Source organism: Platichthys flesus, chromosome 23 (genome assembly GCF_949316205.1).
Source record: "Platichthys flesus chromosome 23, fPlaFle2.1, whole genome shotgun sequence".
Taxonomy (NCBI): Eukaryota; Metazoa; Chordata; class Actinopteri; order Pleuronectiformes; family Pleuronectidae; genus Platichthys; species Platichthys flesus.
The window spans coordinates 2,487,454-2,513,583 of NC_084967.1; the positions used below are offsets into that span (position 1 = coordinate 2,487,454).

The window sequence follows — 26,130 nt, forward strand, 5'->3', positions numbered from 1 at the left end:
TGCCAGATGGCCGGTCCGTCACTGCTGCTCTTGTTCATTGCCCCACTGGGCCTGTTTCTGAGCGCTCAGCAGCATCTTTGGAGAGTACAATGTTGTCACAGACAGGAACAGAGGGGCAGAGGCTACAAAACAGCGAGCAGAGATGTTCTGCCGTCGATAAGTTGCTTTAGTTTATTTTCTTTGCAGGAGGGGAAAAGAGCCGTGGCCCGGGACAGCACTACATCTCGATACGTTTCCGACGAGGTCTTTTTCTCTGGTCCAAAGGTCAAATAAATATATAACTGAAAGATAAATACATGAACATAACATAACAGGTATCAAACATAGGTCAAACTGAAACCATCATTAATTGAGGCAGTGTGTTACTTTACATGATCAACATTGTAAGGATGTGCCCGTTGCTTCTCCTGCTACAGTACGTTTAAATGTCTGCTTTTTAAAAAGGTCTATGAATTTAGATTTATTTGGAAACCTTTATAAAAAGATATCCGATTCCTTGAGGCTGTTCAAAATCCTGGTTCACACGATTGATCAATAAAGCAGAATGGTGTGTAAAGCACAGAGACTCTGATATAGTAGATGGTTAAAGAAGAAGTGGTGATTCTCAAAAAAGCAAACACATGATATCAAATGACCTCTTCCTGTTAAGGGCAGGAGAGACGCGTGTCTCTGGTCAGTGACTGCAAAGTTTGACTGAGTCTCATTAGATTTTCGGGATAATGTTGTTTTAGTGAGAGATCTTCTTAAGAGTCTTTAATTCTTCCCTGCCAGCTATTTCTTAAGTCTCCTGAAAACTAAAGAATGTACAAATTAAGGGGGAAATAACACGAGGCAGCTATTTTGGTGTCGTTGCCTGTAGACAAATTAGACATTTGCATGTTCAGCTGACATCAGCAATTTATTAGAACTCATTAACTCACAGTGCAGCTACTAAATACTGTTTCCCCTACAACCAGGAACAATCTATTCAAATACAAAATGAAAAACATTCAAATGTAGAAATAAAAAGTCAAAAAGAAAACATAATGTACATGGATCAGTACTGGTTTTCATGTTGTGACTGATCAGTGTTTTCTCAGTCTGATGGTGTGTACAGTGAAACATGGAACTCCTGTCAGGGATAACAAAAGACTCAAGGTTGAATGTGAGTCCTTCACCACAACACTTGGTTAATTGTGGATTCTGTGTCTTGCCCAAGGACACTTTAGCACAACAGTGTTTCAAACAAATGAAATTTCCAGATAATAATGCAGAGGAGGAGGGATGAGTGTGAATGAACTGACTTCATGTATTAACTCTAACTTCGTGCACAGATTAAGTATAAAATAAGATAAGCCTATATTAGTTCCTTATTGGAGAAATCTGCAACGTTAGAGTATCCAGAGGGAAGTCAAAAATAAACATCAATAAAGTAACAATAAGTTGCATGCAATACTTATAAAGTAAGAGGGTGTGTTTTATTTATTTTATTTTGTGTCCGTTTTTCTTTTGATGTTTTGAATTCAGCGGCTGATGAGACCAGTAAATGTTGTAGGTCTTAGATTTTGTGTAATATTGTGCTTATGATAGATATTACGGTAATATGTGCTGCTGAATCTTAACACTTTGTTGTATGTTATGTCTTTGTTGTTATTATCTGTTGATGTGTTATGCTATGTGTTAAATTCTGTCACATTTCAGTCAATCAATAAAAAAATATTTGATCACAAAAAAAAAAATAAAGTAAGAGGGTAAAAAACTAAGTGTGAACAAGTATACAGTGAAATGGATTGCACATTAACCATTGCATTTCCCAGACAGAAATGAATATTGCAGTTAAAAAGTGACTTGATGATCTACTGGGAGCAGAGCTGGTTGTACAGTCTTACCAGTTACCTCTCCTTCAGACAATGAGCTGCCCAGTGCTGCGATGGTTTCCTGCCGGGGGTGGGACTGGTTGTCCACCAGAGAAGACATCTTCGACATACGTGTAAAAAACACCCACATTGTGATGGCAGACTCACCACACAAGAGGAAACGATGTCGAGCTCCACTTTGACATCATTTCACAGCTCACGTCACAGCTAGGGAATCTTTCTGGGAGCATTACAGGAGCAGGTGCTGCCACCGTGTGGAAGGAAACTACCAGTGGAGGAGGACACCCCCCCAACACGTCACCATACAAACGAGACTGAAACCCAGCGACAGTTTTCATGCACTTCTTTAATATATCAGTTTTTCATATTCACAACAAATACATTAAGCTTTTTCTTCTTATGATACAGCCTTAAATAGTTTTTACACTCAACTGGTTTTCTCAGAAGTCTGCCTATCAAAACATCTTTTAATCCTTGTCTCTTCCTTTTCAACAGCTTATCATTTGTTACATTTGTGGTCTCCATGCCTCCTAGCAAACTGACAGTATTTCCTTTGTACAACTATTTACAGGTGAAACAAAAACGTAACCCCAAAAAAAAAATTCTCCACAAAGTTAGTTTTTTTTTCCATGATAGTTCTCAGTTGTTGGGTATAAGGTGCAGGCAAGGAGGAGGGAGGAGGGGAATGTGTCTGAAGAACAAAAAGGGGGGAATGAAGAGAGAGCAAGGCTGTGCATTACGTGGCGGAGAAGAGAGTGAGAGAGTGAGATAAGGAGGAGGGCGGCGGAGGAGAGAGTCAGTCCTGTAAACTCCGGTTTATAGACGGACATCAGTAAACGTGATAATAAATACAGCATTCTTAAAGACGTTGCTGTCTTCTTCCTCATGTCCTGTAACAATGAAGAATGTGAAAATGTAAAATCCTAGATTACTCCTATCTGCTAGTTTTTGAAGGACCACACCGATGCCTGTGGAAGAGGACTGACACCACGTGATATTTTCCAGTGAGGCCGCCAGTTCATTGTTGACCTAGTAAACCGAAGTTTACCAAACAAGTCCACTTACTCACTGGTTCTGGACCAGATCAGGTGTTTGGAGGTTTAATTGATTCCAATGTGTGGGCTTTAACATTCACCTACATTTGTTACAACAAGCCAGTAAGTAAACGTGGAGCGGAGGTTCTTTCCAATGTCAAGAATGCCCCCCCCCCCCCCGACATGAACAAAATCATCAATCAAAGTTTGAACATCTGCATTTTTTCACCTGTGTCAGCTCGACGTGCTGAAGAAAACCATGAGATAGAGTCAACAGCTCCGAGACCAGCATGTGAGAGGACTTAGAGCAGAGACCAGACAGTTTTGGTTAGGGTTAGGGTTAGCCCGGACAGAGTTTACTTGCTTTCCAGCCTTAATTGGAACTTTATTGAGATGTGACAAAATGTTTGTGTAACTTTCTTAAGAAGTTAAACTCTTGTGAGAATAAGGTCAGATTCAGCGAGTAGTGGCTGACAGGGGCTTCCTCTGTAAACTGTGCATGTTCCCTGCAGATTCCTGCCACAGTCCACGGACTCTGAACTGTCCTTTATGTGAACGTGTTAGTGACTTTGTGGTCCAGTGCTTGGAGATGTGTATCCTTGAGCTGTAATGACCAAGGCCTGCATCAAAGCCCGGACTTCAAAAAAAAAAAAAAATATATATATATATATATATATATATAAAACCATAATTATAGCTCTGAGGCAGAGGAGAGGATTAAATAAGGTTTCTGAGCCAGTTAGTAGAATGTAATGATTAAAGAACCCTTAACCAATTACCTTATCTTCCACTTCCACCTTCCAATTTTTTGTATCTTTATCTCCAAACCTGTAGCCTTTCCTGACCATGCCATCGTTGTCTCTCTAATGACTCAAAGTCTCCTTCACAACCTGAACCCGATGGTTTTTCTTCTGATGCTTAGTGAAGCTAAGGATGGATATGATCGTCCCTCATACCGAAAGATATGTAACTTTTAAGAGACCAATACTGTTTCTATGTCTTTGGAATTTACAGACTAGAGATGAGTGCAAACCAAACCGACTTTGAGCTTAAAGCCTCATGGTGAAAGCACATTACTCGAGCTGGTCTTTCAATACCCAACCCACAACGACTTGTGCTCAATAATTGAAGCGTTTTGAGGGCACAAGCTGTTTACAAGACCTGAACCAAAGCATCATGTGACCCGGCAACGTGGCTGACACTGCTGAGACAACGACGGAATAATGTTCAGAATGATTACCAGACAAATAGCCGGTGGGAATTAAGTACCGTGCTTTCATCAGTAGATGCCAGGCTTCACTAAGATTTGGGTTTGGTTACCCTTTAAGTTTTAACCACACTTGCATGTTCAATATGCAAAGTGTGACACATTTCATGAGCTGCCCTGTGACGAAAAACGGTCAAAATTCCAGGAGGTCTATGATCCAGGACCGGGGTAAGCTGTAAGACTGTCCTGGGTCGGGGGTAGCAGTTCCGCCCCCCCCCCCCCCCCCCTCTGCTTCCAGTCTTTGTGCTAAGGGACTTGTGGGTGAGATGAGAAGTAAGTGTATCTCTTCACAGGCCGGACAGTTCCGTGAAGCGGATTAGGGGGGTGGGAGTGGGGGTTAAGTTCATGGCGTTTATGATGGAAAGGCATGATCCATGATGAATGTGAAGAACCAGTTTGTCGTATTCGGATGGATGGACGCTTCAACTCGTGTGCTCTACCTCCAAACATCCATTCATCAAGCCGGGCAGCCTCATTTTCTCCGCTCCCCATCACACGTGGTGACATACTCGGCTCGTGGTGACATTCTCGGCTCGTGGAGGCTCTATCAAAGAGTCATTCTCTGCAAAAAATATTCACACTCGGGCCTCGGCAGATGACTCATGCATTAGGTGGATTTTTAGGTCATCAGCTCTGTATGTCACAATTTATTCTTCAATAAAAAAAAAAGTCAAGGCAAGTCGCTCGTTCGCTTCGAATCCGTCTCATCTCTACAAAGTGCAAGTACACGAGTCACAAAGACCAAAACAAGCGTCTAAAGAAAGACAGAGCGTAAAATAAAGCGGTTCTGAAAATTAAATCAGTTAAACCAACAAAAAAAAAAAGATTCACATAAATAAGTAAATATCTGCAGGCCTGCCTGTACAGAAAAAGGCAAATAATGACAATAATGAAAAAACGAGAAAAAAAAAGAAAAGAATGTGTAACACCTACAACACACGCTGGCATGAAAAGAGTACAGGTGCATGTGTGTAGAAAAAGGTTAGAAAGGTGTGACTGAAAGGACGTTTCAGAACTTCTTTTTTTTTTCAAGACTAACAGAACCTGCCAGAAGACCACGTGTCCCTTCAGCAGATCACGCTGCGGCTCATTGGTTAGCAGCGGCAACAAGTAAAGGTCCCCGTCTTAAGCAGAGTGCAATATTAAAGCCACGTGATTTCAAAAAAAAAAAAAAAAAAAAAAAAAAAAAGAAAGAAGAAAGACATGCACTTGGTGTCACAAAAAAAAAGTAGAGTTTGGGTTCTGTGGAAAAGCGTCAGAAGCGAATGAAAAGCTTTAGTTACGAAGACGCTGTGTAACAACTTACTGTACACACTCTTTAGCTCAGTATAAACCCCAGGCAGCAGCTTGGCTTAGACTAGGCTCTTTAAAAAACAAACCTTAGTTTAGCTTCCATTATCTATCAAGCCTGCATCTTTTCTCCCTTCACGCGCGGCTACGGAGTTTCCAAATGAAAGCCGCACAAATAACCCCTTCCAATGAGATCATTTGAAAAGGTAGAGCGTCTCCGTCGAGTTATCCAACATCGAGAGATCTTGCGAATCGAGACCAATCTAAATGAGTCAATCTCCGACCGGGTTCTTTGTAGATGGACTACGAAATCCTTCTCGCGTTGTTTCCATGAATTGCCAAATAAATTTGCATTTTTCCGCCCAAAGAGCAGGTACTGTGCCAGAGACTCCTGCAAATCTGCTTCTCCTGCTTTATCATGCACAATCTATTCCAGAGAGATAAAGAGCTGCGGCCGTTTCATCACTGGTGTTGACTGGTGTTGGAGGCAAACAAGAAGGCAAAACTCAGTATTTTGCAGAATTTGGTAAGCATTCAGCCCAAAAGGACAAAAAAAAAAGGGCCAGTGCTGCATGTCGCACTGCTACCATCTCCTATAGAAACAAAAGACAGAAAAGGGTCATCATTCCTAGCCAGTGCTAGCTTAACTCTGAAACAGGAGAAACAACTGAAAAAGTCAAAAGAGAGATCTATCTTTCAAGTCATCGCTCTTCAGGTTAGGGGGTGGCAGGGTTAACCCCCCTGCCCAGTGACACGTGGCCCGTCTGACGGGAGCGCTGCGTCTCCTTCCACAGGCCCCGTTCACTGCCGTCACTCCAAGTGCAGGTTTGTGGTGGCCCGGCTGAAAAAAAACCCCAGCCCCCCTCCTCGTTCGCACTGGAAACGACGAGACGAGCGGCGTCCACAGCCTCGACTTCTCCCTGACGTCCCCTCCGCCATCTCCCCTTCATCGTCGCCTTCATCTTTTCCCTCCGGCAGGTGGGGAAAAAGGTTTTGATGTGGATGTTGTTTTTAGTTTTGTGTCAGCTTTGTTTGCTCCTTTTTTGTTTTTTTCCTAATTCAGTTTTGTCTGTCGCAGTGGCTGTTTGACTGCAGGACAGCTTTTGGTTGCCGTCTTCAGGTTCTTTGAGACAAATTTTGATTTTTTCCCCCAGTAATGAATTCACCGCAGAGACACGAGACTTTTGAGAGGTGACGAGGGATGGAGTGGTGGGATCTGCAGCACTTACTTAAATGCTGAAAACTCCCCTGAAAAACAAGAGAGACATGGAGAAAATAAGTGTGTGAGCACTGCTGCAGCAGCCACACTACTGCTGCTGCCAACACTGTATCCTTCTGTGGACTAGTTTCCTCCCGGGTGCTGTGAAGTCAGATGTTTGTGTATACTTGTGTGTGTGTGTGTGTGTGTGAGCTCACCATAGCCACAGGCCTGGATGGGGGTTTTGGGGGAGGCGCAGGCGTACAAGCTGAAGTCCTCCGTCTGGAAGCCGGCTCGGTTTAACGAAGGCTCCGAGGCGCTGCGGTGGATTTTGGGTAACGAGCGAGCCAGCAGCTCTATAGACGCCAGGATCTGTAGGAATACACAGCACAGCCGCAGATCCATCAGTCACTGCAACAGCATTTAAACAAAACCAAGACAAATATTGTTGTAATCTGTTTGAGTGAAATGCGCCTAACAGGGGGAGCAGTGGGGAAGGTTAACTGGAATGAGAGCTTCGAAGAAATGGAGGGATGCATTCTGCCCTTTGAGTAAATGCAGGGCTTTTATTATATTGTCTTCTATCACAGGGAAATGAGGAACTGTCTGAGAGCCTGTTGAAGATAAATATCTACAAGGGCTAAGCGATTGGAGGAATATAACATCCATCTGCAATTGGCTTAGTCCAGCTGTTTTGTGCGCCTGGTTATTTCATTTTGCTGAAGTAATGTTTTTTCCTCCGAGAATCTATTCAACTGTACAAACTGTTAACCTACATACATTTGTATTCTTTATCCTGACTCTATTCGCCCACTTTTCACTCTCTCTCTCGCTGAGACCGTTTCATGGGGACGAATGTATATGGGCACAAATATCGTATTTATTCTATTGTATTTATCTGTCGTCTTCCCAATGAAATAAAATAGCAGAAACATTTATGTCCTGACCTGAGGGAAGAGAGGTCGCTCCTCCCTCTTCTTCTTCAGACAGTCGGCCATCAGCCTCTTCATGGCCTTTGGACAGTTGCTGCGCACTTTGCTGAGGTCGGGAGCCAAGTAACCTCGACCAACCATGAATATGATCTGCGGGAGGAGAAGAGAGGAGGCATCAGAATCTGTGTAGGAGTCACTGCACTACATGTCTTTATGTGGTAAACGTTATTAGGACATGTTAAGTATGGGCTAATATTATATTATGATTCTATTGTTGTATTAATCGATTATGGTAAGGGCCCATAGTGCAGTTTGCTGCTAATTGGCAAACCTGTTTTCAATAAGGTTCACAATAAGGTCAACTTTGATTTATGGGACCTTGAATCTAAACAACATCCTCTTCAGGTTCAGTGGCCACTACAATGGTACTTTTAAATTGAAAATACTTTGTTTTATACTTATAAACAATTAAACAAATTCAAAAACCTGACTCTTAGGGTATGCAATGGCAGCAGCCGTTGCTCTAGCTGATTATTGAGGTTGTAGCTGGTGCGGAATCATTTGAACAAGTGACAGTCTAACATTGTCCTGGAGAGGGAACACTTAAAAACAAGAGATCAGCACATTTCAGCTCAATGGACGTGCAACACGACTGTCAAGTTTTTAAATCCAATAGATTAATAAACTGCTAAATCAACCATCAGCACTTCTACAGTTCCCCTGTGCATTGATTTTTCCTGATCGTATTTATTTAGCCGGTGTATAAAGGATTAATTACACTACAGCTTATTGTTTGTGGTGGTTAATAATCCGAGTATGACCGCCACATTATTATTATGGTTAAATTAAAAAAGATCGAGTGATGCATGTTACGAAATAACAAGCACTTATGTTTATGTATGGATGAATACAAAATTATGACATATGAAACGTGAATTAAATCGAAATTTTACAAATCTTAATAGTTTCTCACCTGGTCTCGGTTGTTGATGTTGGAGTAGGGCAGCACTCCGGACATGAGTTCGTACAGCACGATGCCGAAGGCGTAGACGTCTGATTGGAAGCTGTAGGGATTCTTGTCCTGCAGCCGGATCACCTCTGGAGCCTGAGAGAGCAGATATGGTAAATGGTTTGTATTTATATAGAGTTTTTCTAGTCTTGATGACCACTCAAAAGGGCTTTACAGTACAGTTTTCCCATCCAACTAGTCACACAGTTCCTACGGTGCCTCTATGTGCAGCACTTTCTCTATCATACATCACTAACCCATTAGCAGCCCAGCAGGTTCAGTGTCTGGACACTCTCACTACAAATCGAATCAGTTCATCCTTGAGTCCAAGTGAATGTTTGTACAAAATTTATACGAACTCCCCCGAGGCGATCTTGAAATATCGTGTTCACAAGGATAGTGCGATCAGACAACACGGAAATATAACGTGCAGAGGTCTTACAAAATAAAAGGGAAGTGATACTGACCATCCACAGAATAGATCCAGACAGCTGCTCAAACTGGTGGGAGCCACTCCAGCGGGACTTGACTGTAGCCAGGCCGAAGTCACCGATCTTCACCGTCAGATCCTCATGGAGGAAAATATCTGGGAGGAGGGGTCGTCATGGAAACACTCTTTTCTCCCACACCTATGATCTATGCCATGTCGGCGCAACTGAATTCTATGCAGGGTCTATATTTTTAGTTGCAAGTTTGCTTAAAGGGCCTCGGCCTAAAGCTTGACTTGACCCAGTGACATAAAGTGACAAAGGATACTGTTGCTCTTCAAATCTCTGTGGATGATTGATTTTGCATGCAGGTAGCTGAGGAGGAAGAGAAACAGGGATTAAACACACTGAGACTTTGTGTGTGTGTCTGTGTGCAGGGGGGGCAGACTCACTCCATGCCCTGAGCAGTCTGCCGGGCGATGTCTATCAGCTTGATCATCTCAAACTTGGTCTCGATGATGTGTAGGTGGTGGTACAGACTGGAGCCTTCGCACCACTGGGTCACGATGGCCAGCTGAGGCTTGGTGGTGTAGCCCATGAACAGCAGGATGTTCACATGACGCGTTTTCCTTCAGGGAAACACACAGACAGGTCGATGAAACTATGCAGCTGCATGTTTTTTGTGTGGCTCTTTATATACAGTTGCAATCAGAAATATTCAACCACCTCACCTCAATAGACTATAGATTATAGTGATGTGGATGACAGATAATGACAATAAATGACAAAAAAAACTCATCAAACAACAAAAGATATTTATTGATGCGTATTTTAGTTATTTTGACAACAGAAGTTGACTTAACTTTGAAGTTCAAATGAAAAATGTAACTCTTTCAACACATGTGCATGTGCAGTATTATTCAACCCCCAAGCTTCAGTACTTTGTGGCGCATCCTCTAGCTTTAATAACTTCTAAAAAATGTTTTCGGTAAGTGCGGACAAGCTTCTTACACCTCTCGATTGGAATCTTTGCCCATTTTTCAAGTGCAAAAGCCTCTAGATCAGTGATGTTTGATGGCTTCCATGCTGCAACTGCCTTTAAATCCCACCAAAGATTTTCAATCAAATTTGAATCTGGTGACTGTGAATGCAACTCCAGGACGTTCCAGGATCTTTTTCTCAACCAAGCTTTGTTGGACTTGGAGATTTTGCTTTGGATCATTGTCTTGCTGGAAAGTCCAATGATCACCAAGGTTTACTTTGTCAACAGAAGGAATCACATTCCTCTTTAAAATGAGGAATGTGATTCTCTTTAAAAGAATCACATTCCTTTCACATCACTTTAAAATTTCAGACGCCAGACATACCGCTGGTCCATACGTTCAAACAGTTCCATCAGTCCATAGAACTGTCACCCAAAACTCTGTAGGCTTATCCAAATTCCTCCTGGCATATTCTAGTCGACTTTTGATGTTGCTTGTGGTAAAGAGCTGAGTGCGTTTTGGAGCCGTCCATTAAGTCCTTTATTATTCAGTGCACGTCTTATAGTTGCAACTGCAGCACTTGTACCAGCCTTCATCAGGTCATCCTGTAGGTGTTTTGCTGTCACACAGGGATTTATCTGAGTTGTTCTGACTAAGTTGCTGAGGGTCCTTGATGAAATGCTGGGCTTTCTTCCACGGCCAGGCAGGTTTGAAGCTGCTCCATCAGTTGTAAACTTCCTTATAATGTTCCCAATTGTGTCTCTTGGAATATAATTTTTTGGGGAATTCTTCTTCTACCCGAGGGCTTTCAGGTGTGATGAAATAATCTCCTCTCTCAGCTTTTGTGTAAGCTCCTTTGTCTTTCCCATGATTGCAACTCACCTTGAATACCTTCATGGGTGGGGTTTATATATGCATCACAGCTGAAGCAAATGAAGGATCAGTATAGAGTTCCCAAAGGCTTAATAATGTTTCAACTCAACTTTAGGACAAAAAAACCTGTCAGACAGCTTTAAAAACAACAATTTTATATAGGGGTTGAATAATTGTGACATGGCTATCTTAACAAAATATACTGCTACACACAAATACTACATCATGCATTTTCTGTGTTGATTTTCTTTATCACTCAACTCATAAAGAAGGCATCCGAAGCAGAATCTTGATCAAAGAACAAGATTCTGTCTACTTTAATTGATAAATCCTTAAAATCTTTGGGGGGTTGAATATTTCTGATTGCAACTGTATATATAAAAAAAAAAGGTGCACGGATTCTCCTGATCCCAGAGCAGGTGGCAGAAGTTACCTGAGGACTCCCACTTCGTTCTTGAAGGCCTGGAGCTGCTGTGGCGTGGGCGCGGTGACGTTCAACATCTTCACCGCCACGTCACCTGAGAGGAGGAGAGGACAGCTGGTTCTCAAATAGTGCAAGATGGCTTCGTCCACATTGTCGGAAAATTTCAGAAAGCTTGTAGCGACAGACAGGGTTCATACACATTTTGACCAATGGATTTTCATGACTTTTCAATGGAAATCCATGACCGAACATTTTGTGAAATCTCGGAGTTTACACGAAAAAGTGATAAAATGTAACATTCAAACTAACAATGAGAATTCCAAGGCATGCAGTATACCTAAAATGACACAAACCCAAGTATGCCTGCATATATTTTGATTGATTTCTATAAAAGCATATAGATTATATAAAACTCAGCATAATGAACGACATGAAAATATGAATATAACAAATTTCTATGACTTTTCCAAAACTTTTGGGAGATTATTTTTTTCAATGACTTTTCCAGGCCTGGAAAAACACATTTTAAAAATAAGGTTTTCCATGACCGTACGACACCCTGGACATATGAAAACTAAATCAAACATCTGGAACCCACTAAGAAATAGCCCGGAATACAGACTGTATTGTCCTGATTCATTGTAATGAATCATTAGAATTCTGATTTGATGCCTAGGATTTTAACTGCTTCCTCACCAGAAGGTGGTGGACTGACAGTAGGGGGTGCTGTTGCTCTTACCGTGCCACTTTCCCTTGTAGACAGTTCCAAACGATCCAGAGCCTATCCTCTGGCCCAGAGTGATCTGACCCTCTGAGATCTCCCAGTCATCGCTGGAGTCCCTTCTCCCCAGGGTTTTCTGTTCCACAGGACACATAGTCAGCACACAAACACACACAAACACTGAACTACAGAAACACTGCACCAAAGCCCTTACCATCTTATTGCGGTCCTCAGACGAGGACGACGACTTGCGCTCCCTCTGCTGACACGGCGACTTCTGTGGAACCTTGACGCTGGACAGGGAGCCGGGAAGAGAGGCGGGTGGCGTGGCCGACAGCCCTGCGGTGGAGCCTGGAGACGGATGGCGGACGACAAAAGAAGGAGAGAGAATGAGAAACGCAGGTCAAACAGGAGAGGAGGAGAAGCAGAGGTGCAGAGAAGGAGAGGTTTGTAGGCGGGGGACTGAGGCGTCCGAATCAGTTGAGTGTGTCCGGTCACATGCACGGAGGAGAGGGGAGCGAGGTGCTTGGTTGGATGGTAGTTATGGTTTAATCATCCTGACTTTACAGATACATGTTATTAACTTCTTCAGGATCACAAATAATGTTATCATGTTGGAGAGTAGTTTAGCTGATTTAAACTGTTTGAACTGTTTACTAAAAAAGCTATGAACGAGTTACAAATCAATCTGAATTGGACTTCTTTTTAAGGTTAAGAAAATAACATCTTTTTTTTTTAAGTGCAGTTCTTTATAGCCAACATTGATTGAAAAAAATAAATTGCATGTTATCATTAATGGACAGTGGGTTGAGTCTTCGTTTTCAGATATTAAAAAAAGTTGTTGGAATCCCCAGTTAAAGGGGAATTCCAGTATTTTCCTTAATGAGGGAGACTTTCTTCTTGAGAGAGACATGTGTAACGTCACTACACTCTTATCAAAGACCCAGGGAAAAGAATTGAGCCGTTCATTGTCAAAAAGTATAAAGTTATAATTTTAAAACCTACATCCTAATTTTTGTGTGCCAGAGTTATTATCTTTATCTAAGATTACTAGTGTAGAAAGAAGATACCTTTGTGCTGATGTCTAGTACAAACATAAAAAGCTATACACAGGACTAAGAATTGATTTGTTGATTGATTAATAAAATGTTGATTGCAATCACAATATTGACCAGATAAAAACAAAATATTTTCATACTGTTCTAACCTTTAAATAAGTCAGAATGTGCTGTTAAATCCCCTGATTTACTTTCTTATGCATTATATGTTACAAACCACCATCCACACAATCACAAGTGTCTCATCAGAGTAAAGCTAGATCCCTGTGTAACCCGTGTCGTGTCGGCTGTGTGGTAGAGAGAGAGAGAGCAAGAGAAGACACAGAGGAAAGAGAGAGGGCACACACAGTGGATGTCGTGGATGGGACACAGGGAGAGTGGGGAAGTTGGTGGGGAGGGATGGGGGGGTGGGGGGGTGGCGGGGTTTGGACAGGTGGGGTTGGGGTGGATGTGGAAGGACACAGGAACACGCAGAGGCCTAGCTACCTCGGTAAACAGGCTCAGGCTCAAAATCAAACACTATGTCATTGGGGTAGGAGTATAGGAGGGGGCTTGAGGTCCGTGTTCGGTGCTTCCTCAAGCAGCGGGCGGGGTGGGTCGGGGGGGCTGCAGGGCAAAGAGAGACAGACAGACCATCACTGCTACTCACCCTGCCCCTCTCACCTCTAGCTGGCGTCCAGAGACACCGCCGGGCTCCTGAATGAGGAGCCCCGCTACCTCCCTACGCTGCCAGCACGCTAGCTTAGCTCTGTCAGTCAGGGTATCTGCAGGTTTTCACGTAGCCGAAACGTTCACGTGTCGATTTGGAATCATTTAACGCAATCGGAAACGACTTTGTGTCGGAGAGCGAGACGAGTAGAAGAAGCAGGGGGAACCAGCCGCCCACAGCACACCACGGATTAACTGTCGAGCTTCCGATTGACTTAATTACCATGAATTCTTTATTAATTAAGGCTGAAAAGATTCATCAGCTACGCATGTTCCTCCTGACCTGGCAGAGCAACTCTTAAGTCGGACTGGTCTGCGCAAGTGGAGGTTATTTCCTCTCCAAAAACCCTGACCCACAGATCTGAAAAATAAAACCTACTGTCAGTGACTGGCTGCAGGGCTACACAAATCTCCACACGCAGACATTCAAACACTCACATATGCATACACACACACACAAAAGACTAAGAGCACGCAGACGCAGGATGGTGGGAACAGAAGCTACAGGCGTCTGCTGCTGTGAACCGTACCTCCATCTGATCGTGGTAGGCTCTGATCTCGAATCAGGTCCTGAAATGAAGGAGGGGAGAAAATCACGAATATGGACAACATGTATAATTATTCACACACACATTTAATATTGAAATATACAAAGTACTCTAGCAAGGCTCTAACAGAAGGTGCACCCATGTTTGTGTTGTATTCACAGGGTCGTTTTAGAAGCAACACATTGAAATAATGTGAAGGGAAACAAACTGATTTTAATGTGCTTTAATTGTAATAACAAGAATAATAGCAGTTACTTTGGTTTTATTTCTTTTTTGTATTAAGTAATATGAAAGGACAAGGAACCTATTTGACGAAGTTTTCCGATTTAACCAGAAGCCAAAACTGCCATTTTCAAATGTCGTAGACATAGCGAAATAGACATTACATTCTCCTGACATTTGTGCAGGTCTAGAAACAACAACAAAAATACAGCACAAGAAGAGAAGAACATGGTGTCTATCTGTAAAGCTGTGTTATTGTGTCTTTCTTTTGATTGGTCTCTTCTTCACATCGGTTTTGAATAACATAGGGACTGAGGAAAGGACTGCTTCCTGACTAATGGCTGCTAGCTGCATCTAGCTCATTGGTCTGCACAGTCGTGTGTGATTGTGTAATTCTGCCATTAGTAGTGGGTGTATGCAGTCGTCCCCTGACCACCAACGGAGGAGGTTTGTCCGTTTGGACACAATCTGTCTCGGGTGCATTTACACTTATGCTTCCATGTGGTCAAGCTCTGTCTGATTGTCATCTGATCACTGGGGGAAAGTTCATGGCTGACATTTCTCATCATAATACTAGCAGAGGGAAAGCAGACTCACATCTATGTTGACAGGCTCGATGGTGTTAATATGGACATTTGGGGCCGAGGACGAACGGTCCCGCTGGCCAAACTGGTTACGGTGGTCCTCCTCGTTGGGACGGAAACTGGGTGGGATGGGTATGGACCTGGACGGTGATACACTGGCGTGGCATATAGACCTGGAAAGATAAGGTTTGCTAGTTAAGAGTAGTCGTGAAAAACAAAAAGTACAAGACATCACTCTGCACATTTACTTTGTGTTAAAATGAATGAGATTAGCACAAGTGAGTGTGACATTATGGAATGAAAAACTGTGCCGGTGGACGACTCACCCCATGGAGTCGGACGGGGGAAGTGACGGACAGGCCTCAGACACGGGGGTGGTTCCCTCCGAGCACCCCTCCTCCTGGGTGAACGGGTGATGCTCAAAGAACTTGGACACTAACAATAAGCTGCAGGACACAAATCGTCAAGGTTAGTTAATAATTCATTCCTCAGTCAATCCCAGCCTGACTCAGCAATGAAGTCTCACTTATTAACAACAAAATCAGGAAACACTGCAGAATTTGGAGAGGCGGTGGACTAGTGGCAGAAACTTGGACTATGGGCAGAAAAGGTCTCTGGTTCGTCTCTGGTTCAACTCCACGGAGAAACAACAAAAAGACGATCAGTCCAAAGATCCAAGAGGATTCTCCCTACCCTGTCTAGTGCCCCTGAGCAAGGCACCTTACCCCCCAAACATCTATTCCCTGGGTGCCGTACATGGCTGCTCACTGCTCTGTGTGTCCTGCACCAGATGGGTTAAAAGCATTGGTTAAATTTCCCTTCCATTGCATAAGTGTGACACATGCATGTCTGTGCATGTGTTTGGGATAAATAAATGTATCTTAATTTGTAGTCATCTGACAGACAAAGGAAGGCATAGAGCCCAAAGCTCAGCCAGGAGAACAGTACTGTAGTGTCACAATAATGTAATGTAATGTAATGTAATGTACACAGTATATTCAGGGTTTGAGCAAATCACTACAATGACCACTTCTAGCTAAATGTCCCTTCACATCCAGTCTAGATTTCGATTTATTTGAGTCAGCCAAACTACAAAATATGATCTGCTGAACGACATAGGGATCTATCACTGGGGACTGACTGTCACCACGGCAGAAACAACAAGGTTGATTTGTTGGAACTGCAGAAACAGTTCATTCATGGTTGTACAGCCTTCTTTCACTGTGTCAAGACAACAGACATGTTTGATTTTTACATGTAACCAAGATAGCATCAGGTGGAAATGAGAATCTGCAGCTTTTTTAAAACGCTTTGTTAATGCTAATTGAGTTTTTTAAGTGCCAGTGCTCATCACACCAAGACTGCCGCTATGTCATCATCGTCACATGCCAGTTCAGACCTCCCAACCCAAGATGAAACAGATTGCGTGTAAAGCTAACATCAGCACCTTTCGCATCACTTTCCAGTATTCAGTATGACACACCAGCAAATAGACCCATCCACAAGAACAAATCTAGGCTCTTATCTAGCACCCTTATAACTGAGCTAGCATGAGTTAACACCGTGAAGCTTACACAGCTACACTCTGCAGTTTGCTACAGCAGGATAAAGGTGTATTTTACTGCACACGTGCGATGACATCCAAAGTCCAAGATCACAGTGGAAGTCCCTCTCCTGTGTACAACATGAGGTTGAGTCCCGACCGGGCAACAGCATCATGGTGCAACGACGCCGTGTGAAACTCACTCTAGCTGGTCGTAGTTGACGCACATGAGTGGAACCTCAGTGCTGCAGCGCTGGTGGAACTTGTAACCGCAGGTCTGACAGCGGAAACCCTGGAAGAGCAGCTTTCTGCAGAAGTCACAGAAGGCCAGTGTGAAGAAGGTCTTCCTCACCTGTCAATCAAACACAGACACACAATCAGGCACCAGATAAGGCTGAGGAATACAATCAGCAGGCGGAGTTTGTCAGGTCGTACTCACAAAGTTGTGTGTGGTGAGCGGCACATTCTCTAACACTTCTACATGTAACTCCTCCCCTGTCAGCCAGGATATGTCTGTGTCCCAGCCAAGAGGCTTCTTCTCTCTGAAACAGGAAGTTCATATTCCACTGATTTATATGATTTTTGTGATTATGAAATATGTAAACACACACAGACATATGCATATGTAGATTTTAAATGGACAGAGCATTTGTAAAGTATTCAGCCTTCCTTCACTTTTCACACATTTTGTCATGTTGCTGCTTTTTAAACAAAGTGAAACAGAATATTTGTACCTCAGGTAAATACTGTACCTTAGATTTTACATTTTAAAACATGAAAAACAAATTTCACATAAATATCAATACCCTTAATTCATTACTTAATTGAAGAACCTTTGGTAGTGAATATAGTCGAGTCTTCTCAAGTATAAAGCAGCAAGTCTTGCACATTGGGGTTAATAGAGTCTCTGCCATTGTTCTTTGCACATCCTCTCGTAAGAACTGAGATCAAACAGCTTAGTCTTGGTTTCACACGACCAGAATTTTCTTTCTTTCTCAGAGCTCAGAAGATCAAGAGAAATCGGACAAACCTGAGTGCTTAATATATTTGTTCACATATCATCTCCCAAAATGTGCATCGCTCTTTAAACCACAGTGTAATCATTTAAATATAAAAGCTGAATTTTCCAAACAGGTTGAAAGCAGAACAGTAAAGAGAGTAACGGCTATGTATGTAAATTAAGTTCAGGACAACACTGTACATTTTATAATAATATATACAAATGTATATCCAAGGGAAATTATAGTGTGTTATGTATATCAAAGACAGTGTAACCTGACACCAGTGTGTGGACAGCATATAACAAAAGAAAGGGTCAAGTATCAGCATATGCATTATTAGTTTGTCTCCTCCACAGTACAATAGAGACACACTTACCCGTCCTGCATCCTGTACACGGCACAGCACTCAGGGATGAGGCCTCGCATCATCAGAGCTTTCTTCAACGAGTCTCTCACGGTCATCCCACAGCGGGCTGGGACCTGAACACAGCACAGCAACACTCACTGAACTGACGCGGCACAGCAGAGGAGGCTGGATGAGGGGGAACTGCTGAGTTTGAGTAAGACTGTTCCTGGTGGCCATCGGTGTGGGTTAATACGGGTTAAGGGTCTGTCTGTATCTGGTGTATCAGCGGCTATCCACTGTGGAGCTCATCAAACATTCACAACACTGATCCTTTTGATTGATAACCAAAGATTTCACCACATTTCTCTCACATTTGTCAATTATGATCCAGAACGACCCAGAACTGCTGAGTACAAGGAGGCCTTAAATTATTCTGTGCTCTGACTTTCAAGGAAGACAAGGTGTGTGATGCATTACTGTGTGTAAGCTGAACAATGCGTTTTAGTCTTTGTCTAGTTTGCTTAGTGCTATTTGGTCATTATATTTAACTTTTAGCTGTGACCTGCCAGGGGATTGCAGCAGAAAATCAGCCTTAGCCTGGTATAGTGCAAAGCATCATATGGTAACATTGAAGTTTAATGTTGCACAATGTACCGACTATAATAAGCGAAAAAAATAAATAATAATCTATTGCAAATCAAAAATATATGGTTTCTTAAATCATCCCGACGTACCACTGTTCTCTGTTTGTTGGGCAGGAAGACCCTCACGATGGGTTTCTGCGGGGAGCGAGGGTTGGCTCGGCTGGCGTCGGTGGGGGTCTGCAGGCAATCCAATGTGTTGGGGGCCGAAGGAAAGGCCTGAGCCCCGCCTCCAGCCCCACAGCTCCCCATCTTGACCTCCAGAAGGGCTGGCGTGGTTGTGGGAGAGCAGGAGAAGTCTGTGCCGTTCCCCATGGCCTCCAACAGCTGCTGCTCCCTCTGCTGCAGGGCGTCTAGCTTACTGGTGTACTCCTCATAGGCCTGAAGGGGGCGACACACCAGAGAGCACTGACTCGAAAGCTTCAAAACCTCTGGTGTCATTCATACGATTTTTTGTCTCCAAAGTTTTATTTACTTAAGTCAAATCACTCTTACCTCTAGATATATGGAGGGAGGATTGTGTTCTCCTCCAAACTTGTCCAGAAGAGCCTCTAAGTGTTCCTGTGTCAACTTTATCATCTGTTTGATATTCCAGATCTGTGGGGAAAACACACAAAGCAACATTATGGAGTGGGTTTATTTAATGAATTAACAACAACCTTAGTCTGAGGCCTATAGAGTGAATCTGTCAATTACTCTGCCACCGTTGATGTTGTACTTTTGCCTTTTAATATTCACATCTTAAAAAAATTAAATGCACAATGACAAAGAAGACACCAGGGACAGAAGACTACAAGCAACTTGGACACTTCAAGGCTGAGAAGCTTATGTCTAGGTTATAATTATGAGCAGTGCAGAACCAATGCTTCTTCAATAAAACACATGTTCTTCTAAGGTACAGTTTGTACTAAAGGTACTGTAGATGTTGTAAAGTACTAGAGATGTCACTCTTCTGGGACTTTTTATAACCCAACAAAATGTCTGGACGGACGTCGAACGCAAAGGAAGGATGAAGGAAGGCAGAATTGGTACAGCAGAACTGACGCCATCATTACCGTGGCGACAGCAGTGTTGCTGCTGATCAGGAAGCATCTGGGTAACGGGCCCTGACACTTCCTACATACACTAAGTGGTTGAACAATCACAAAAGAGTGGGCCAATCAGAAAGGGGCTTTTCGGGAGGTGAGTCAAGAGCTAAAGCGGAGCATTCTAGAGGGTGAAAACAGGCTTGCCAGACGTGTACAGAATGAGAAAAATATTGATTTTGAACATAACAATATGTACAACTATTCTAGCAGAACCCCAAATTCAAGTACAGTTACTTGGAAGCAAGCATTACTATTCACTAACTTTCTCTTTCTTTCCTTTTTTAATATGTAGCTATTGCCTTATAATCATGTGACGGGTCACTGCTAATCTGAATTCACCTCTACTTTACAGGGCTGTCCCCTAAATGACAGTGGGTCAACTCATCATTAAGAACTTGCTTTTTTTTTTACTTTTGGTTGCCTCATCAAGCAACACTGTAGCAACAGGATGGCAAGGCTGTAAACTTTACAAACTGACTGTTCTGTAACATGGAAAACAAATTTAAATGTGATGGAAGTACAAATACAAGTACACATCTGTTCATTCCAGCCCTCAGCTCTGGCACCTGTCAGCAGCCAGCATGAGAGACTCCATGTGTCTTCTTTGACCATGCAGAAATAGGATGTTTTCACTTTCCAGATGATAAAGATAAAATGAATTAACATGAGAGTGTAATGCGGGGTACAGCTGAGCTAACCTGACAACATATGGGCAGGGCTGTGATTGAGACACAGTATTTCTCCTATTTGTCTAAACGCTTTAAGGAGAAATAGACCAAGTAAAATGTTGTGTGAAAAGAAGTTCTTGTTTTGGTCAAATTGAGCTTGTATCTGACTTCTCAGATCTGAAAGTTTGGTAACAACCACATACTCTAGCCTCTTCCCGACCCTGATGCAATTGGCAACAGTGAGAAAGAACAGGTGATGCAACACCAATTCACAACAGTGAGACATTATTTGATTTCAGTTAGTGTAAGGTTCTATTAACCTTTATAATGAAAGCAAACTTGTCGTGAATGATTAATGCTAGCCTTTTTTTTTTGCTGACAATGTGAGTTAGAACTGACACTTTTGACAGCTGAAATTCTACTTAGTACCACTAAACATTACGATTCTACCAAATGGTTGACCGATTTCTTTGATCAATATCAGTCAATCAGATATATCAGTACCGATGTCAAATGTGAACTAACCCTGTTTTTTATATAACCTTAAGCCAAAAAAGATGCTCGGGTCAATTAGAGAAGGGAAAAACACATAATCTCAAAGCTAAATTCCATTTGTAGTCCCTGCCCATTGATAAGTGAACAGCAATGATAAATCCTATCATCTCTGCTACAAATGGTTCAACAATGAGCATATGATGTAAGGAATATTGGCTGACAGATGAGAATTTTTTTGCAATTAAAATTAAATATCGGCCAAAGATCATGCCTCAGTTGGGCTATATCAAAAATTGCCCCTGAGAAGTTGAGCAACTATGGTGTCTATAAGCAACATTTTACCTTAGGCACTGTTATAAAAACAATTTAGGAAGTAAGGCCGGAATTTCCTGAAATTAATCCGGATTGTGCCCAAGTCAAAATATAGGTCATCCCCAAAATGTCCCAACTTAATGGGTTGTACCAGACGGAATCTCTTTAGGTTAGTTAGACAAAACAACACATCTGTAGATCTAAACTTGATTTCTGAAAAAAATCAAATAGTACTTTTCACCATTTACTGATATTTTATTGTCACTACGAATTGCTTATTCTGGAAAGATAATCTGCACATAAATAAATTATGAAAATCACTATTGGATTCAGACCCTTCTGACCTGGGACCTGACCTAGATTCCTGTGACATAATACAGTCACAGGACAAGGGCTATAGATATTAAACATTGGATGATCCATATACAGACATTTTTTGATCTGGAACTCTGGCCCAAGAAAAAGAAAACTCAACTTCCGAGTTATTCTTTTCTAATGGGTAAAGTACTGACAACTTGCTTGCACATGCAAAACCACTTGTCTTGTCGATTGTTGAGTTCAAAGCACAGTTCAACATGTGAAGTGTCCTTTTCCTCCCTGAATTCGTTATTCCTCAGTTCTGAGCAGTCTCCCTGTCTTTACATCTGAGGAACAACTCCACAAGATTCTGCCACCCTTGTGCTTTCATCATAGGGATGTTTCAGTCGGGTGAATACCATGTTTGCAGGACATTGGTCGGAGTTTGTTTTCCCCCTCTCCCTGGCTGTCATGTGCTCTGTACTCAAAATTGACTTTTGTCTAGCCACTGTACCCAGGCCTGATTGATGGAGAGCTGTACTTCCGATAGGTTCTCCCATATCTGCAGACAACTTCCGAAGCTCTGATACAGACACTCCTGTATTACTGGTTCCAAATGTCTTCAATTTCCAAATTATCGATGTCACTGTGCTCCTGTGGACACTCTAAGCTTTAGAAAATGTTTTATATCAAAACCCTAATGCATGCCTCACCACAGTTTTATCACAGAGAGTTCCTTGGGCTTTCGTGTCTTGCTCTGACATGCAGTCTGAAGTGTGAGACCTTACGTTGCTTTCTAAACCGTCCCCAACCAATTTAAATTGCCAGATATAGACTCCGGTCAAATTCTGGACTTACATCACTTTGACAATTAAAGCAGAGAGGATTTAGCTGACCACAATTTGGAGGGACAACCAAGGCTCATACTTTTCTTAAATGAGAGACGGTCTGACTTGTGAGAGACGGATTGCTGGGCCTGCAGAAAATCGAAGCATTTCAAAACTAAATCTACGACACTAAATGTACACATCGTCAAAAATACCCGGTTATTGTGCAATAACACCTTTATTAGACAATTCTTTTACTTTGGTTTTTAAAGTGTTTCCTCTTCCATCGAGGCAGCAGCTGGTTAGAAATCCTGATCCTACGATTGAAATGCTAAAGCTGGTTTAAACATGACATGAAGATATCTACTTGACATATTAGTCATTTGAAATTAAATTAAGGGGAAGCCCCTGCACAGAAGAACAAGTTCACACATGACGTGTGTGACGAATATCTGTCCGTTGCGAGTCCCCCAACTTTACAACCGGCTTATCATTGAACTTCCTTTGAGTCTGCACATATCTAATCAGCCTCCAGGAGCTCTCCCTGCAGATAGAGTGGGAAATGATGCCCTGGGTGTGGCCATAGGGGATCAGATGAAATATGGCTAATTAAAGACACAACAATTATCTTGTTTTGAGGTCCCCGGCCATATTTGGGAAGGATGAGCATCAATCTGAACTAGGGTATAGTAATAATATACGTTCATTCAACATGGATTTGCTGCTAATGCTTGCTTGTAGCCTGTGTATAAATGGTAAATAGCCTGCATTTTCCAGGTGCCTTTCTAGTCCTGATGACTCAAAGCGCTTAACAGTATTTTGTTTTTGACATTTTCTACATATTCACATGGTGCGTCTATGGGCAGCACTTTTCTATGAGGGCGCCACAGTCGTCAGGGGCAATTTTGGGGCTCAGTATCTTGCCTATAAGGACACTAGCCTGTGGAATGGGCTAGACTGGGATTCAAACCACTGACCTTCCCCTAAACCACAGTAGCCCGATATGTGTGTGTTTCTACCAGATCTTTGAGCTAGGGTGACCCTGTATGTGCCTTAATAATAATAATAGCAAAATAATAATAATATATTAATTCATTTTGCACTTTTTTAAACAAAGTTACAAAGTGCTGCTGTTGTCTTTGTGTGACTTTATTTCTGCTTGGTCTTGGAGGAAGCCTGAAATATTTTTGTGTCCAGTAAATGTCTGTTAACGTTGACAGTGGACTGAACATTATTTCAATTTTACATTTAATTTGTAACTGACTCTGTTTCAACTCAGGCAGCAAAAACTAGTTTTTCGGTCTGTATAACAGTCGAGAGAGTAACACACACACACACACACAGAGGAGTGAGGGAGATCTCCATTCAGGATAAGATCTAGCCCTTTCTGGAGACAAATTGATAGTTTCATGATCACTAGGCTGTCTGATAGAAACCAACCCAAATGCAATTTAAAGACAGGAGCAGCAGGGAGATCGCCTCCATGGACTTTTTGAATAAGTGATGACAGAGATGGTGACGATGACAGCCGGCTGCCCCCAACATACGATGCCACAGGAAGACTCTTTACTGACGTGATGAGCAGATTTTTAAAAGTTGGCTAGAGGCCACAGAAGTGAGATATGAAATAATAGATTGTGAGACTGGAGACTGATTCCAAGGCCGGGCTACATGGGACATGGTCACTGTGCTTTAAATGGTGTATGTGTGAGTGTGTTGCACTGTGTTGCACTTCACAACACAGTCACACACATTCACAAGCACGACTTGATTTGGCTCCCTCCTCCATCATCATCATCACCATCATCACCACCACCACCATCATCATCAGCCCTCTGAGGTGAGGAGCCTCTGGTGAAAATTAAAATGTGTGCACATCAGACTGCACACACACGAAATGCATTGGACAGCAGCGTAATTGTGTGTGTGTGTGTGTGTGTGTGTGTGTGTGTGTGTGTGTGTGTATCTATAGTTATGAGGACCACTTTTGGTTCATTCCCATCATTGTGAGGACGTTTTGGCTAGTCCTCAATTCAAAGGGCTGCTGTGGGTTAAGACTTGGGTTTAGGGTTCGAATTCGATTTGGGTAATGGTCTGGCATTTAGGTGTGATGGTTAGGGTAAGGGTCCAGGGATTATGCCCTCACAACTATAGAGAGACAAGTGTGTGTGAGGTAGGTGTGTGTGAGTGTGATGTGTGTGTGTGTGTGAGAGAGAGAGTGTAACGTGTATGTGCGTGCGTGCGTGCGCTATGTTGGCGCACCAGGCTGCAGCGAGCCTGGAAAAATGAAGCCAGGAGCGAGTGGAATAAAGGCCCGAAATAAACACAGGCTCGGCCGAATAAAGGCTCCCCCCTCCCGCTCACTCGGCTCTGTCGCATCGCTCTGTCCGCTGGAAGCCGTGGGCCGTGGGAGCCCCAGCACTCCGACGTCTCGTTTACATTGAGCCCATCGTCAGTTGCCCCCTGCACTGCAGCCCCCACGATCCATGTTCCAGCCGGTGTTTCCTGAAGATGTACATCCAATTACCTCCGCTCGGAGCCCGTGTCCCCTGCCTCCACCCGCAAACCCGCCGCCGTGCGCGCTTACCTCCTCATCCTGCGGACCTCCGGGGATCCCCGGCGCACAGGAGGCGTCCAGCCCGGCGCCCAGCTCCTCCAGGCCCGGCTCCCGCTCCGCGGTGTCTCCGTTAAAGACGGGCGGTGGAGACTCGGCGCTGCTCAACGCCGCCATTTTAAACTGCGAGAAACTGAGTGGAAAATAAAAGAGGGAAACGCAGGCTGGTGCTGAGGACAGGAGGGGGAGACAGAGAGGGAGGCGCAGGACCACAGCTCTGATCCGTGGATGGATGGCACACAACCGCTACACACACATACGCGATCATCATCACTATTGTCATTATTATAGCCTGGAAGGTTATACAAGCCCTCTCTAGAATTTCCACTGGCTGATGGAAAAGTGAAACTCATCAGCCGAGGTTAAAAATACCCTACCCTAAGTGACCACGTGGTGCTATAACAAAAATTGGGTTAAAATCCACACTTCACTATGAAAACAGTTTATGCAGAATTCTGGTTCTCTGCATGTTTATGGGATGCTAGAAGATTAGGACCCTGAGAAAATGGGTTCAGTTTGATTTTGAGGTTTGCAATGGAAACACATTTGAATATTAAAGTCTTACATCTGAGATTAAACCCGGAACTCTGTCTTAAGAAAAAAACGTCACAATTTTAAGGGAAAACTATTTTTTTTTTTCAAAAGTTATCAAAATATCCTGTTTCAGTAAGAAATATGCATTCTTAATCGCATTTTTGCCTGCTGCCGTCTGGCCGACGGTACCGCAGCATCCCCCAGGCCATAAGACTTTTGAACTCCTCCAATCTGCAATAACTCCACTAAACCGGCACCTTAGCATATGTGCACTATTGCACATAATTGCACTATTGATTTTCTTTTCAGGTGTGGTGTATATATATATTTTAATTGTCTATTTAAACATTTTTTTTGATGTTCTATTTCATATTATTTTATTCAAATATTTTGTTGTTTCGCTTGTGATATTCTGAGCGTTGCTGTAAGTGAGCCTGTGACCCAAGCATTTCATTGCGAATGTTGTGCATTTGACAATAAACTCTGAAAACTATACAATACTGGAAATTTACCACATCTGATTCACTTCAATATCAAACTGAAAGTTTGCCATGTGATTCGGGAAATGTCAGTGTGTGCAATTGAATTTATAATCCAGATGTGGAGTTGTACCTCTGTATGTGATGCTG

General features: G+C 42.8%; 1 protein-coding gene across 2 annotated transcripts; it reads right to left on the minus strand.

The window, feature by feature from the left end:
- Positions 1-2,184: 2,184 nt before the first annotated feature.
- Positions 2,185-25,089, minus strand: braf (B-Raf proto-oncogene, serine/threonine kinase). 2 transcript variants are annotated; one of them, XM_062382912.1, is made up of 20 exons: positions 24,941-25,089; positions 19,162-19,263; positions 18,760-19,047; positions 18,056-18,159; positions 17,118-17,220; positions 16,882-17,030; positions 15,462-15,581; positions 15,149-15,308; positions 14,312-14,351; positions 13,560-13,679; positions 12,230-12,366; positions 12,034-12,151; positions 11,304-11,388; positions 9,467-9,643; positions 9,343-9,389; positions 9,054-9,172; positions 8,551-8,682; positions 7,593-7,727; positions 6,864-7,017; positions 2,185-6,695 (listed from the first exon to the last, which is right to left on the minus strand). In XM_062382912.1, exons 1-20 carry the CDS (start codon positions 25,082-25,084, stop codon positions 6,673-6,675), a joined length of 2,457 nt encoding a protein of 818 aa, XP_062238896.1. In that variant the 5' UTR covers positions 25,085-25,089; the 3' UTR covers positions 2,185-6,672. The 2 variants fall into 2 exon arrangements, with proteins under 2 accessions (XP_062238896.1, XP_062238895.1); XM_062382911.1 differs by lacking the exon at positions 13,560-13,679.
- Positions 25,090-26,130: the final 1,041 nt, after the last annotated feature.

What these genes read in the sequence shown, in the direction of transcription:
- braf (XM_062382912.1), bottom strand. Translation starts at nt 25,084, where the DNA reads ATGGCGGCGTTGAGCAGCGCCGAGTCTCCACCGCCCGTCTTTAACGGA. An exon ending in AACGAAGTGGGAGTCCTCAG is followed by an intron (nt 9,644 to 11,303) that starts GTAACTTCTGCC and finishes GTTTCCCTGAAG; the next exon opens with GAAAACGCGTCATGTGAACA. An exon ending in ACATCAACAACCGAGACCAG is followed by an intron (nt 7,728 to 8,550) that starts GTGAGAAACTAT and finishes CTCCTCCCGCAG; the next exon opens with ATCATATTCATGGTTGGTCG.